Below are 12,615 nucleotides of genomic sequence, written 5' to 3' on the forward strand. Positions count from 1 at the left end.
ATTAAAAAAAGTTACTTAATGCACTTTTATGTTCTTTTCTGTTGTTGATACATACAAACTAATAGAAAATAATACTTCATCTGTGACCAAATTCAGTTCTTATAATTTTAGTTTATTAGTTCTTTTCTTTAAGTTTGAAGTGTGCTAATCAGTGCGCACAAGAAAACAGTATGGACCTTGTGTGATAAAGAAAATGAACACAAATGAATGTGCTTTCGTAGAAGTGGTGTATGTTGGCGAATCGACTGATTAGCAAATTAATGGCAAACCCTCCATCGGCACCAGTGGCTACACACACACACACACACACACACATACACACACACACACACAGTGGTGCTGCATCTCATTCAGTCAGCGCTGAATTACAAGAAGATAATTGGAGTTATGAATATTCAATCTTAATATATGCATGCGTCACCAAGTGAGCACACAAGCAAAATTTACAAGTGACGTTTATGTGCACAAAATCATACACATTCATGTTGTGTGCTATGACTCAGTCACTTCAGCAGACGTCATCTCGAGGCAATGTAATGTTAAAGACCTTAAAGAACACAAACATACAACCATGCTTGTAGAGTCATGAAGACAACCAAATAATTCCCACCTGAGCAGCACTAGGCGCAGCGGATAGGAAAAGCTCCCTTTAGCAGAGGAAGCGTCCAGGCTCAGCGTGGGTGGCCCTCTGTTTCGACCAGTTGCACCAGAGCAACAGGCGACAAACAAATAACAGACACGTTTCTCTCCCGGCTTCACTCAAAGCAAGGAACCGGCTTTGAGTTGTGTGCATGTGTTTCTGTGCGTGTAGGTGGTCCGTCAGAGGGGAAGCTGTTGCCTGGTGATGAGATCATCATGATCAATGATGAGCCCGTCGGCTCGGCTCCTAGAGAGCGAGTCATCGACCTCGTCAGGTAATTAACGAAACAGTGGCAGAAGCACATGCGATCGTCACACAGAAGCAGAAGGGCCGATGCGTAAATGGCTGGATGATGATACCAAGTGGGAGTCACTTGGATGAAATGTCCCTTTAAACCTGCCAGCTCCGTGCAGTAACATGCAGACTAACAGAACATAATTAGTGAGTTCCCTTTAAGATAATCATTTATGTAACATTCTGATCAGCTATAATTCATAGTCTGAAGTCTGAATTAAGCATCTTTTTGCTACTTTGATGCACTTTGTTTCCTGTGACTCACATCACGTTTCAGTTCACAAGCGATGTTATCATGTTTATTCAAATGTGAAGCTAATGAGTGTGTGTGTGTGTGTGTGTGTGTGTGTGTGTGTGTGTGTGTGTGTGTGTGTGTGTGTGTGTGTGTGTGTGTGTGTGTGTGTGTGTGTGTGTGTGCGTGCCTGTGTGAGTGAGAACTTCCGGTTTAAAGTGTGGCACCTCGTTCCATCTCACGAAGACGAATCGAGCCCCCGTTTCTCATCTGCCATCGTTGTTTACTGTGATGGATGTTTTCTGATGACTTTGTTGACTCTGTGATTTGCTGTGTTCTCGCTTTAGGAGTTGCAAAGAATCCATCATGTTGACTGTTGTCCAACCGTATCCTGTGAGTAGATCACACCACAAAGACTTTGTGTCACAATTACTCATCTCATATCTTTGAAATTGTGTATATCACATATTTCATTCTTAATATTTTTATATTTCATTGTATACATTGTTTTCAAATTTTACAGTAATTCATTAATGAGTTTACTATCAAAAAGAATCACAGTGGTGATTAATATTCTGTGTTGTAACCAGAGGTGCCAGGGTCAGTGAAAATAAGTGGATCTTTGTAAAACACTATGTCTGTCCTTGGAAGCCCTTGGAGTTAGCAGATTGTGCTTCCACTTTCCTCTCACCTGAAACTGTTGAACGTAGACTTCTGAGACAGCACATTGTGTGTAAGAGCCAAAACAGAGGATTTAATTTGCCTGAGATCAAAGACTGTAAAAACCCACTACTTCACCAATGTCTCTCAAGCCAAGCGTCGAAACTGCTACTGTTTTATTATTTAAGGAACATTTGCAGAACCTACTGTATAATGTTGTTTGGGGAAGAGGCCAATGCTTGTGCTGCTTTGTGCCGTCTGTGCCTTATCCTTGTCTCTTCTTCCCAGTCCCCGAAATCAGCGTTCATCAGCGCAGCCAAAAAAGCCATGCTCAAGTCCAATCCAGTCAAAGTGCGCTTTGCAGAGGAGGTCATAATAAACGGCCAGGTTCCGGTCAGTTCTAACACACACACACACACACACACACACACACACACACACACACACACACACACACACACACACACACACACACACACACACACACTACGATTGTGTCTCAGCACTGCTGACATGTTAAACCACAGAATAAAAAGGCTGTTCATGTTCCTCCACTTTAGAACCCGGTGAAGGACAACTCTCTTCTGTTCATGCCAAATGTCCTTAAGGTGTACCTGGAGAACGGGCAGACCAAGTCTTTCCGCTTCGACTGCAGTACTTCTATCAAGGTTTGTGCGTGTGTCCTTGTACTTGTATTGAAGTGAGAACCAAAAGTCCTACTTTCCTATCAAAGTGAGAACATTTTGACAAAGTGGGAACGTTTTGTGTAAGTCCTCACTTCTTTAAAGGCCTGTTTGGGGGTTAAGATGTGATTTTAGGGCTGAGGTTAGAGTTTTGGTTCGGATTAGAGCAAAGGTTAGACGTCTGCCTTTAGTTGTGATAGTTAGGTATAGGATAAGGGGCGAGGGAAGGCATTATGTCAATGGAGGTCCTCACTTTGATGTAAGTACAAGTGTGTGTGTGTGTGTGTGTGTGTGTGTGTGTGTGTGTGTGTGTGTGTGTGAGTGTGTGTGTGTGTGTGTGTGTGTGTGTGTTGGGGGGGGGGGGGGGGGGGGGGGGGGGGGGGTAGAAACCCTCAAGGCATACTTGACACTAACTTAGCAGTCCTAGCAGCATCTATAATTATAGAACCAGAAATTCATTTAAAGTGTAAATTAGTGTGAATTGATACACTCACCGACCACAGCAACCAATCGCTTTATGGTTTCTGTTTATTTGAAGCCTTAATTTACTCAGGTGGGAAGACAAGGAGCTAATTGTTTTGCCGTCTCATTTCCTATTCAGTTCTAATCCCCTATGGCTTGTGTGTAATGTAGCATAGTCTCAGCTTAGTTCGAAGAATGTTGATTAGTAAAATTGATTTAGTTTTTAATATAGAAACTGTTTAGCAGCTAGAGACATGTTTTAAAATAGGAAGGTTTGACACCATTCATATACTGTACACATTCCCCTGATACTATATGTACAGTAGATATACAGTAAACTAGGAGCAAGTAAAAATAAGTAAATGATTGAGATAAATGATCAAAGGGTTGTATACTTTCTTGAATGAATGTTTCATATATATCACGGCAAATATGAATGAATTATTTAGATCATCCTACCTGCATTGTCGTGTTTTTATTGTTTGAAACATATTTATAGATATACATATTTATGTGTTATTTGTTGCATATATTTAAGGTAATTGTTTTTTCTCAGCCTTATACCGAGTCGATAGATCCAGTTAATGAGATTTTAAACGTTTGTTCATGCATAATTGATGTGAATGTCAAGCAGACATGCCAGATACTGCTACTCTGCTGGACTGCTGCCTGTTGACTCACAAACAGCTGCGTTGGTTTCATTTTCTTGCCTCTCGTGTTTAGGACGTGATCCTGACCCTGCAGGAGAAGCTGTCAATCAAATGCATCGAGCACTTCTCCCTCATGCTGGAGCAGAGGGCAGAAGGCTCTGGAAGCAAACTGCTTCTCCTGCACGAACAGGAGATGCTTACTCAGGTAGGGCATGCATCCTTTTTGCTCTCATTTTCTCTGTCTCCTTTCCCTTTGACACACACCACCTTGCAGACAGACACTCACATGTTGCTGCTCAGTATTCGAGTAGCATTTGAACCCCCGTGTCATTTATCAACACTGGCACAGCGGGGGTGACATCACATCACATTACACCTATTCACCCTCTGCCTCGCTCACTCCCTCTCTCGCGCTCACACACACACACACACACACACACACACACACACACACACACACACACACACACACACACACACACACACACACACACAGTGCCCGCTCCATTCTAATGAGGTTGCGGGATCACAAGAGGACAGTTTTAATATTCACACCACACAGTTCAGATGTGAAGCTCCGCATTCTGGCACACACAGTGGCAGATGTTTAACAGTCATTGTTCTCTGACACGCTTGATAAACCATACACTAGCCTATAATACTCCTGAGTGTCAACCTCGCTGACAGGTGCGTGAGAAAGGTTGGTATTCATTGAAAAGGAAAATAAATTCCCTCTCCCTCACTACACAGGCACTTTAAATAATTCATTAAACACGTTCAATATTTAAAGGATGATGGTTGGTCCTGCTGGTTTTGTGTTGAATAAGGAATGGAATTAATTTTTTCTTTTTCTAGGTTACTGCTGCTGAATTGCACAACCATGTTTAAGTTGTAAAGTGGTTGAGTAACACTCTGGTGCCAATAATTCTGCAGCTGCTTATACAGAGAAAGCATTTGTAACTTTGTGCTGCTTCATATTTTGATTTCATCTTCAGTACAAAACTACAAAAAGTTAACCATTTCTGTACGTTTGTGTTTTTTTTTCCCTAGATATATTTTTACCTGCATATCGTCTGTAGCGACATTTTTCCTGTCATTATCTATTCCGGTCTTCTTCCACTGTGATCTCAGGTGACCCAGAGGCCCGGCTCAGACAAGATGAAGTGTTTCTTTAGAATCAGCTTCGTTCCCCGGGACCCCGTGGAGCTGCTCCGGAGAGACCCTATGGCGTTTGAATACCTCTATGTACAGGTAAGCAAAACCACCACTTTACTCTGAATGAGGTAACTTCTGAATGAGGACAAAATGACATTCTTTAAAAATAGGTTTTGCAGCTTTCCGAGGCGTAATATCTACTCTAATGTGGCTTGGAAATGTATTTTAGTATTTATTGAAATTACTGTACACATTTGTATATAGATAGAAACAATTAGTCAGGACAGAAGCCTAATAGAAATGAAGCCAAATGAAGTTCCCACATACAGGACAGCCTTGTCTTGTCTCATCTTTATAAAATAACAAATGACGTCCCTGTTGGATTCTTTCATAACCAGTTAAGTAGCCTGAGAGAAGGAAATCTAATCATCGCTTCCTGTCAGAGTTCACCATTCAGTGCTTCCGAATGCTTGATCAGGGACTGGAAACTGTATCCCTTTGAAGGAATCTCACAAGGTGGAGAACAACTCACTTCATCCCGTCGGGGATGATTTTTGTCTTGAATTGTTCTTTGCTTTGACTTTTGCTTCCTGCTTTGCTTCAGTGCTGCAACGATGTGGTTTTGGAACGGTTCGGCCCGGAGCTGAAGTACGACGCTGCGCTGCGATTGGCTGCGCTCCAGATGTACATCCTCACGATGACAACCAGACAGAGCCAGAAAGTCTCCCTCAAATACATCCAGTGAGTTCGCTGATGTAGAAATGCTTGTGTTTTTATACACAATAAGAACGCATCTGGATATTAATCCTCATGCAAAAACCAGCCATTAAAAAATAAAACTGTTCATTCCTATTGTTTTTATGCAAAATTCAATATGAGTCTGAACTTTGCCCGTCATGACATTACACATTGTCAGATGTCTGGCTTTTGATATAAAGTATGTGTTGTAAAAAAAAGGAAACGTTATGGTGAAATCAATCCCCCATCCACAGAAAAGAGTGGGGCTTCTCGCTTTTCCTGCCTCCTGCCGTCTTGTCCAGCATGAAGGAGAAAAACATCAAGAAGGCACTGACACACATCCTCAAAACCAATCAGAACCTTGTGCCTCCGGGGAAAAAAGTAAGCACTTCCCTTTGTCTTTCTTTGCCCTTGCTAATAAACTTCTCATGCACACGCATGCGCACAGCGAGGCCGTCTCTCTCTGTTTTCTGATGCAACGCCCTAAAATAGCATCGCTGCCACGCTGGGCCTTGTAAAGGTTCTCACCCTTGTCAACCTAAGGGCCAGAACCTTGTCGAGCCAGAGCTGGAATGCTAATTGGAATAACAAGCAGGATGCTTGGTCAGGCTATGTGCATAATAAGATATTCATATTCGCAGAGGCTGATGTCCCAGTCAAAGGCTGCTGGTCGGGATAATGATTTGTGTTCACAGTATCAGTTGATAACCTCTTATATACAGTAGCAACCACAACGCAACTCAAAATACACTGTCATTACAGTCATGAAAACTCAGCTTTCAACCAAAAAGAAAACTTTGACTTTTAGTCTTGCCTCCGAAGGTGATGTAAAATATCATTCATTATCATTTTAATAAATGTCCAGTTTACACCTGAGCACAGTTGATTGTACTGCGGAGCAGATGTAGTGACGTGACTCAAAGTACTGCTGAATTAGAGGAGCACTAACAACCTACGGTTAGGAGGTCAACCGGGCGCAGCGTGTATGTACTTGTGTAGTGGAAGTGGATGCATCAGTAGTTTTGAAAAGACATATTTGGTTCTTTGAGTTCTAAAATTTAAAAAACCCATTGACCCTGGACGACTGGAGGGACACGCATCCACACAAGCAAGCTATAAAGAGTACTGCGGCGGAGCAGCTCCACAGATTTTGATCAGATTTAAATGATATGATGGGATATACAGTAATGGAAAATCAGTGGTCCAGATCAAAATGGCTTGGGAGCGCTTTACATCCTGACCTTAGAAGACTAATGTGTCTGCTCAGCTCCAAGTAATTCTGTTTTAGACGCTTACTAATGTATTTCACGTCTCTGTGCAGTTGACTGCTTTGCAGGCCAAGGTGCATTACCTGAGGTACCTCAGTGAACTCAGACTCTACGGCGGGAGGGAGTTCACGTCAATACTTTTGGTGAGGCCGGTAGTTTTAAAGAGGATTTTTCAAAAAGTTTGCGATTCACGTTCAGTTTGAACTGAGCAAAACAAATAAGTTTCACACTGCTGTCATTGAAATAAGTGTATTATCGTACACACTGCTCTCTGTAGCAAGGGGAGAAACAGACGGAGGTGACTCTGTTAGTGGGGCCACGCTACGGCATCAGTCACGTCATCAACGCCCGCACCAACCTGGTGGCGCTTCTGGCCGACTTCAGCCACGTCAACCGCATCGAGATCCTCACGGAGGACGAGACCAACGTTCGGCTCGAGCTGCACGTTCTGGACGTCAGGGTGGGAGCGGTTCTCTCTAAAAACAGCAGCACGATCGTTTTAGTTTTGTCCCACACCAATAAAACCATCTGGGTTTTTTGTGCTCCCCCCCCCCCCACTTCGTTTAACAGCCCATCACACTGATCATGGAATCCAGTGACGCTATGAACCTGGCCTGTCTGACAGCGGGCTACTATCGCCTCCTAGTGGACTCAAGGAGATCTATCTTTAATATGGCTCACTGCAATAGCACTGGAGGGGGCGATGGTGAGTCATTTCTACCGGCTTGTATGTGTGTATAAGAGAATGTGGAAAAACCACACTGTTTATACTATATAGGCAAGATACACTATGTGGCAGTGTGTTTTTTTATTCATCAATGCAGGGAGCAGATCTGGGAGGTTTGACTGAAAAACTAGAAAGACTCAAAATGACTGTGCAGCAAAAACAAATAATTACAATGTTTAATTCATCTGCTCCATATTTAAATTTTAGTTAAGTATACCTTCATGGCCCTTGTGTGAAACAGGAATAGACACTGACCTAACATATAAATCCGTAATAATGCGTTGACGGATGTTCTTGTACTGACACTCTGATACGATGTTCAAAGTCTTAAATATTGATGTTTTACAGCCTGGCGTAAAATCTTAAAAGTCTTGAAGTAGCACTTTTGAAGTAGTCAAGTGAGGAAAAGCTTTAAAATTTAAACAGCATAAAATATCAAACACTTGCAAACTATCGCTCCTGCCTGCAGGTCAGGACCGTGTCCTGGAGTGGCCGTACAGCACGTCTCTGGGGGACAACGAGGACTCGTCGCCCGGCCAAGCAGTGGTCTACAACAGGAACTCTGAGTATTCGGACGGACAAAGGGAGAACAGCATCTCTCCCCACTTCCATGAGCCTCAAAACCCCGACAGGGACCTTGGGAATCGGAGAAGCCCCCTGCCCCCTCCCCTTCCCCCAGCTACAAGACACAAATCTCAAGAATCGCCTCGCAGTGCAAAAGTGTCTTTCATATTTGGGGGGGACCCTCCTTTGAACAAGACTAAGACTTTAGGCTATGAAAGACTTCTGGAGAGCCCTGAGGTGCCTGAGCACAGGTCGCCCTATGTACACAACAACACAGACTTTCAGCCTCAGGACAGAGTTCCATTTCAATTCAGTGGTCTGACTCATGTCTATAGTAATATTATAAGTGAGGAAGGGGGTGAGGAGCCGCTGCTACGGGACCTGTTTTACCGCGATACGACGGATGATGCGGAGGACGACGACGACGCGTCCTGTGAGGAAGACTCCACCGGGGGGACACCAGTGGGAGACCAAGGGGGAGCGTTGGCCACGGCAGCCGGGAAGGTTACTTTCCTCGCCCTGTCCGGCTCCACCGACGACATCATCGACCTGACGTCGCTTCCGCCCCCCGAGGGAGACGACGGCCTGGACGAGGACGAGGACGACGCGCTGCTGGAGACGCTCAACCTCGCCATTGCGGCGCCGCCGCCGGGCTTTCGGGACAGTTCGGACGAGGACATGGCTCCCGAGGGCAGGCCGCTGAGCACGCGTGAGAGCGACGACATCCCAGTGTCGCTCATCGACGCCGTTCCAATAGACGGGGAGGGGGAGGGGAGCAGGGGAGAGGGGAGACGGCTGGACAGTGCTGTCGTGAATACGCTACAGGCACTGGAGGCTCTGTCTGTCTCTGAACAACGGCCCCCCATGCCACCACCCAGCAGTAACAATCCAGGTCTGTGGAATGCTAATACAGCCATTACTGTTTAATCACCATCATTTATCTCTTATACTGTTAACTTAATGTTGTCTGACCTTTTAACCCCACATAATCCACGCCAAGCAGATTTTATGTCTCAGTCTAGAGAGTCATTCTCTCGTTTGATTTAACTCTAAAATATGTCAAATTTAATTTGCGTCTTTATTCCCGTTTAACACATTTCCTTTTTCCCATTTAGCTTTAAATCTCTGTGACCTCTGTTCCCCTTATAGGTTTGCAAACACATTCAACTTTTACTCTGATCGCCCTATAACCTAAGATTTCTTATCTTCTAGGCGTTTACACATCACGAGGCTTCAGCCCTCAGTCATCCTCAGATTCTGGCAACGAGACCAACTCATCTGAGATGACTGAAATCTCCGAACTGGCTGCTACTCACAGGCTGAGCGAGAGCCACATGCGTCTTCTGGTAGCAACGCGCGAAGGATACCAGCCTTTGCTGGAGGAGAAAACCGAATTCCCCATCTCCCCCAGCACAGCCGGAACGGCACAAAAGAAAGCCCGCAGTCCAATGCAGCACCTCCAGCCTCCAGCGGTTCCACCGAGACGAAGCCCTCATTTGGACTCTGGTCCGGACAGCTTGGAGGTGAGAACCCACCCTAATCTCTCCTCCACCCTGCAGCGGCCTAGTTCCACCACACCGGGAGGCAAACATCACAAAAAGTCTGCAGATTCCAGTGGGAAGTACAACACCTTCAGCACCAGAGAAGGGCATCGGGGCGAGGTTTCCAGCCTCAGCCTCCTGGGCGTAGACCAGCGCACCTCGTTCTGTGAGCGAGGGGAAAGTCAAAGAAGGCAGGATTCTTTTCTGGCAGAAAACTCGGTATCCGAGGACCTCGGAGTCAACAGCCTCCCTCACGACCATCACAGAATCCCTCGCCCTCCCTCCTCTACCTCTGACCCCCTCTTAGACGTCAACTTAGGGGACTGCGGTACAGATAACGGCGCAGCCCCCGCGGAGCAAGATGAACATCTAGTTGTAGCATCATTACTGTCCCCGACCAAAAAGTCCAGATCAGGAGGCTCCGACCAGGGGTCCGACATACAGAGTGACCATCAGCCGATTTCCAGACAGCAGAGCGTTGCGCGTTTGTGTGAGTACCATTTAGCAAAAAGGATTTCAAGCTTGCAGGGGGAAGCTCACAGTTCACTACAGGGTTCCCTCTGCTCGTCGCTGGACGCAGGCGGCAGCACCAACAGCAGTGCCTGTGCCACCCCGACTGACTCCCCGCAGGGCCCTGGCGGGGTTGAATCGAAGCACCACCATCTGCAAAGGCACCCGCTCTCGAGCTCCTCCTCCTCGCTGCTCAGGGTGCTGAACTATGAGGACAACAGACCTGGAGCCTCTCACGGCATCCCTGGCCAGAACAGCCAGGGGAGAGAGCTCCACCCTCATGCGGATCCCGCCCTCCTCCGAAAGATGCTGCCCAACATTCACCCCCCTGCGGCTGGAGCCGAACTAGGCCGCCCCTCCTCTGCCACGCCGTCTAAGCATAAAGACAATGCCAGTACCGCAGGCAAGAGGCCCCACAATGATCTACATGCTAAACAACAGGCCTATCTGAAGGGGCTGAACCAGAAAGAAGGCAGCGAGGCCTACAGACAGCTGATTAACTATCTAACTGTGAGCCAGATGCATCAGGGAGGAAAGCTGCATAGCGCCGGCATGGGCGGGGCAGTGAAAAAGGACACGAGGCGCTTTATCACTAGCAACCCTCAGCTTGTTGAAATGGTTAAGAATCGCGGCAACACGATCGCTCGCTGCCCATGCATGCCTTCTTCTGTATCGTCCCCGTTCCTCAGCCCGAGTGCAGCTGCCTCGCAGCTGGCAGGTAAAAATCCACTGTTATATCACTCCGCCACGCTTCCAGCCAAACTCAACAGAAACCCCGACGTCCACGCTCCGAGGATGAATGACGCGGTGGATTTCAGGCCGGCTGCTGCTGAGAGGAGGAGCTCCTTTTCAGGCCTGGAGAGCGAGCTCGAGGGGAGCGGTATGGACCCAGAGCACTTCCTGTCCCTGTGCAAAAGAGACAGCTGTATCAATCGGGACGGGGCCAACATCGCAGGCGGCAGTCGCGAGGTCATATGTGCCACTAATCGCCTCCCACCTCGATCGAGAAGCCAACCTAGTGGTACCGCGGAGGACTGGTTCAAAACGGACCCGAGGGCGAAGCATGCCGTCCGTCAGTCTCCTCGTCGTCGTCCTAACGATCCTCTTTGTTTCTCTGCTCCTGGTGGCCAGCGAGCCGAGCTCCACACCGTCTCCTTAGGGAGGGGGGACCACCCATCAGCTTTCATCAGGCAGGCGTCCACCGGCAGAGTTACCATCCCTCCTCCCCCGCCCCCCCCCCCCCCCCCCCCCTCCTGTGTCTCTATCTGTGCAAGCCAACACGGGCTCCAGCAACTCAGGATGCATGCAGGATTCCCTCCACTCCAGACAGAATCAGAACCACATTCAGACCGTTACCCCAACACCGCCGCAGACGGACCTCTTTGGGAATAGCCTGCAAAGGGGCCGGGAGCTCAAACGCAGCTCTAGCAACGTGACTGCCAGCTCTGGAAGCGTGGAAGTTTTGTTTGAAAAGCCCACGCGGAGCCGGAGCCAGCAGCCTCTGTCACCATCTGTGCCCCTGCAAGGTGAGACCAAAGCCCAGAGGAGGCCGACGCGGAAGCGGCTTTCTAAGAGCTACTCGCAAGGATCAGTATCCTCCCACACCACATGCTGGTCTACAGGAAGCAGGGTGGACAGCAGGAGGGCATCTGTGGCTTTTCCATTGCAAAAAGATGCTAAACACATAAAGGGCTCTCAAAAGCTGGACACCAGCCCCTGGAGATGCAATGGCCCCTTCAGCTACTGTTTTTTCAAACGTAAGCTCGAGGGTGAGGAGGACGACATCGAGTGGGAGAGACCGAGGCGTAGCCGTGGCGGGAACGACTTCGATAACGACGGCCCTGCAGCGTCGGCCATTTTGCCCTGTGGCTCTGCAGTGGATTCAGCCGGGGAGCAGCTGTACGGCGAAGTCCTCAACAACATGAGCTTCAGTGACCGCCTCTCACGGATCAACGCCCTCAAGGACCGCATGTATTGCTTCCCTTCCGGCTTCACTGACGTCCGCCGCGATGCCAGTGAGCTCATTGCCCTGGTGAGATCGAGCATAGGCCGCTGCGATCGCGGGGCCCAGATGCCCATGCAGGACATGTCCCAGTACAAGCAGCTCCTGTCTGTGGAGTCAAAGGAATTAGGCCGGGCATGCCGGCGGATGGCACAAGCGCACGGTAGTCCAGAGGAGATGCTGCTAGCTGTAACGTGCAGCTTCCAGGTGCTATGCTGCCTGTGTGAGGCCTGTATGTGTCTGGTGAAGGGCCTCGGCGCTGTAGCCTCGCAGCAACAGAGGGAAGTCGTGGCGAAGGTTGACGAGGTGGTGATGAACTACATCTGTTTGCTCAAAGCAGCCGAGGCTGCCACTGTGGGAGCGCCAGGAGAGAACAGTGTGAAGGCCCTCGTTCGCCACTCCAGCACTATGTCGGCCATTGCTAATGCACTCACCCGCTCCCTTAAAACGCTGCTCAGCAAGTAGAGGCTACTATTTATGCTTTATAGT

The 12,615-nt window shown here is 47.7% G+C and overlaps 1 protein-coding gene across 4 annotated transcripts in view; it reads left to right on the forward strand.

The window, feature by feature from the left end:
- Positions 1 to 11,654, forward strand: part of LOC114846696 (FERM and PDZ domain-containing protein 4-like) — a 48,113-nt gene extending 36,459 nt beyond the window's left edge. For all 4 annotated transcript variants that reach the window (XM_055504149.1, XM_055504155.1, XM_029135675.3 and 1 more), the window contains 13 exons: positions 812 to 914; positions 1,514 to 1,559; positions 2,115 to 2,219; positions 2,387 to 2,494; positions 3,695 to 3,826; positions 4,753 to 4,872; positions 5,381 to 5,517; positions 5,769 to 5,895; positions 6,836 to 6,925; positions 7,060 to 7,242; positions 7,353 to 7,488; positions 7,979 to 8,965; positions 9,286 to 11,654. In XM_055504149.1, the coding sequence (XP_055360124.1) occupies positions 812 to 914; positions 1,514 to 1,559; positions 2,115 to 2,219; positions 2,387 to 2,494; positions 3,695 to 3,826; positions 4,753 to 4,872; positions 5,381 to 5,517; positions 5,769 to 5,895; positions 6,836 to 6,925; positions 7,060 to 7,242; positions 7,353 to 7,488; positions 7,979 to 8,965; positions 9,286 to 11,516 (4,505 nt within the window). In that variant the 3' untranslated portion in view covers positions 11,517 to 11,654. The remainder of the gene's footprint in view (positions 1 to 811; positions 915 to 1,513; positions 1,560 to 2,114; positions 2,220 to 2,386; positions 2,495 to 3,694; positions 3,827 to 4,752; positions 4,873 to 5,380; positions 5,518 to 5,768; positions 5,896 to 6,835; positions 6,926 to 7,059; positions 7,243 to 7,352; positions 7,489 to 7,978; positions 8,966 to 9,285) is intronic.
- The last annotated feature ends 961 nt before the right edge of the window (positions 11,655 to 12,615 follow it).

The sequence above is a fragment of the Betta splendens genome, chromosome 2 (genome assembly GCF_900634795.4).
Source record: "Betta splendens chromosome 2, fBetSpl5.4, whole genome shotgun sequence".
In the NCBI taxonomy this organism is placed as follows: Eukaryota; Metazoa; Chordata; class Actinopteri; order Anabantiformes; family Osphronemidae; genus Betta; species Betta splendens.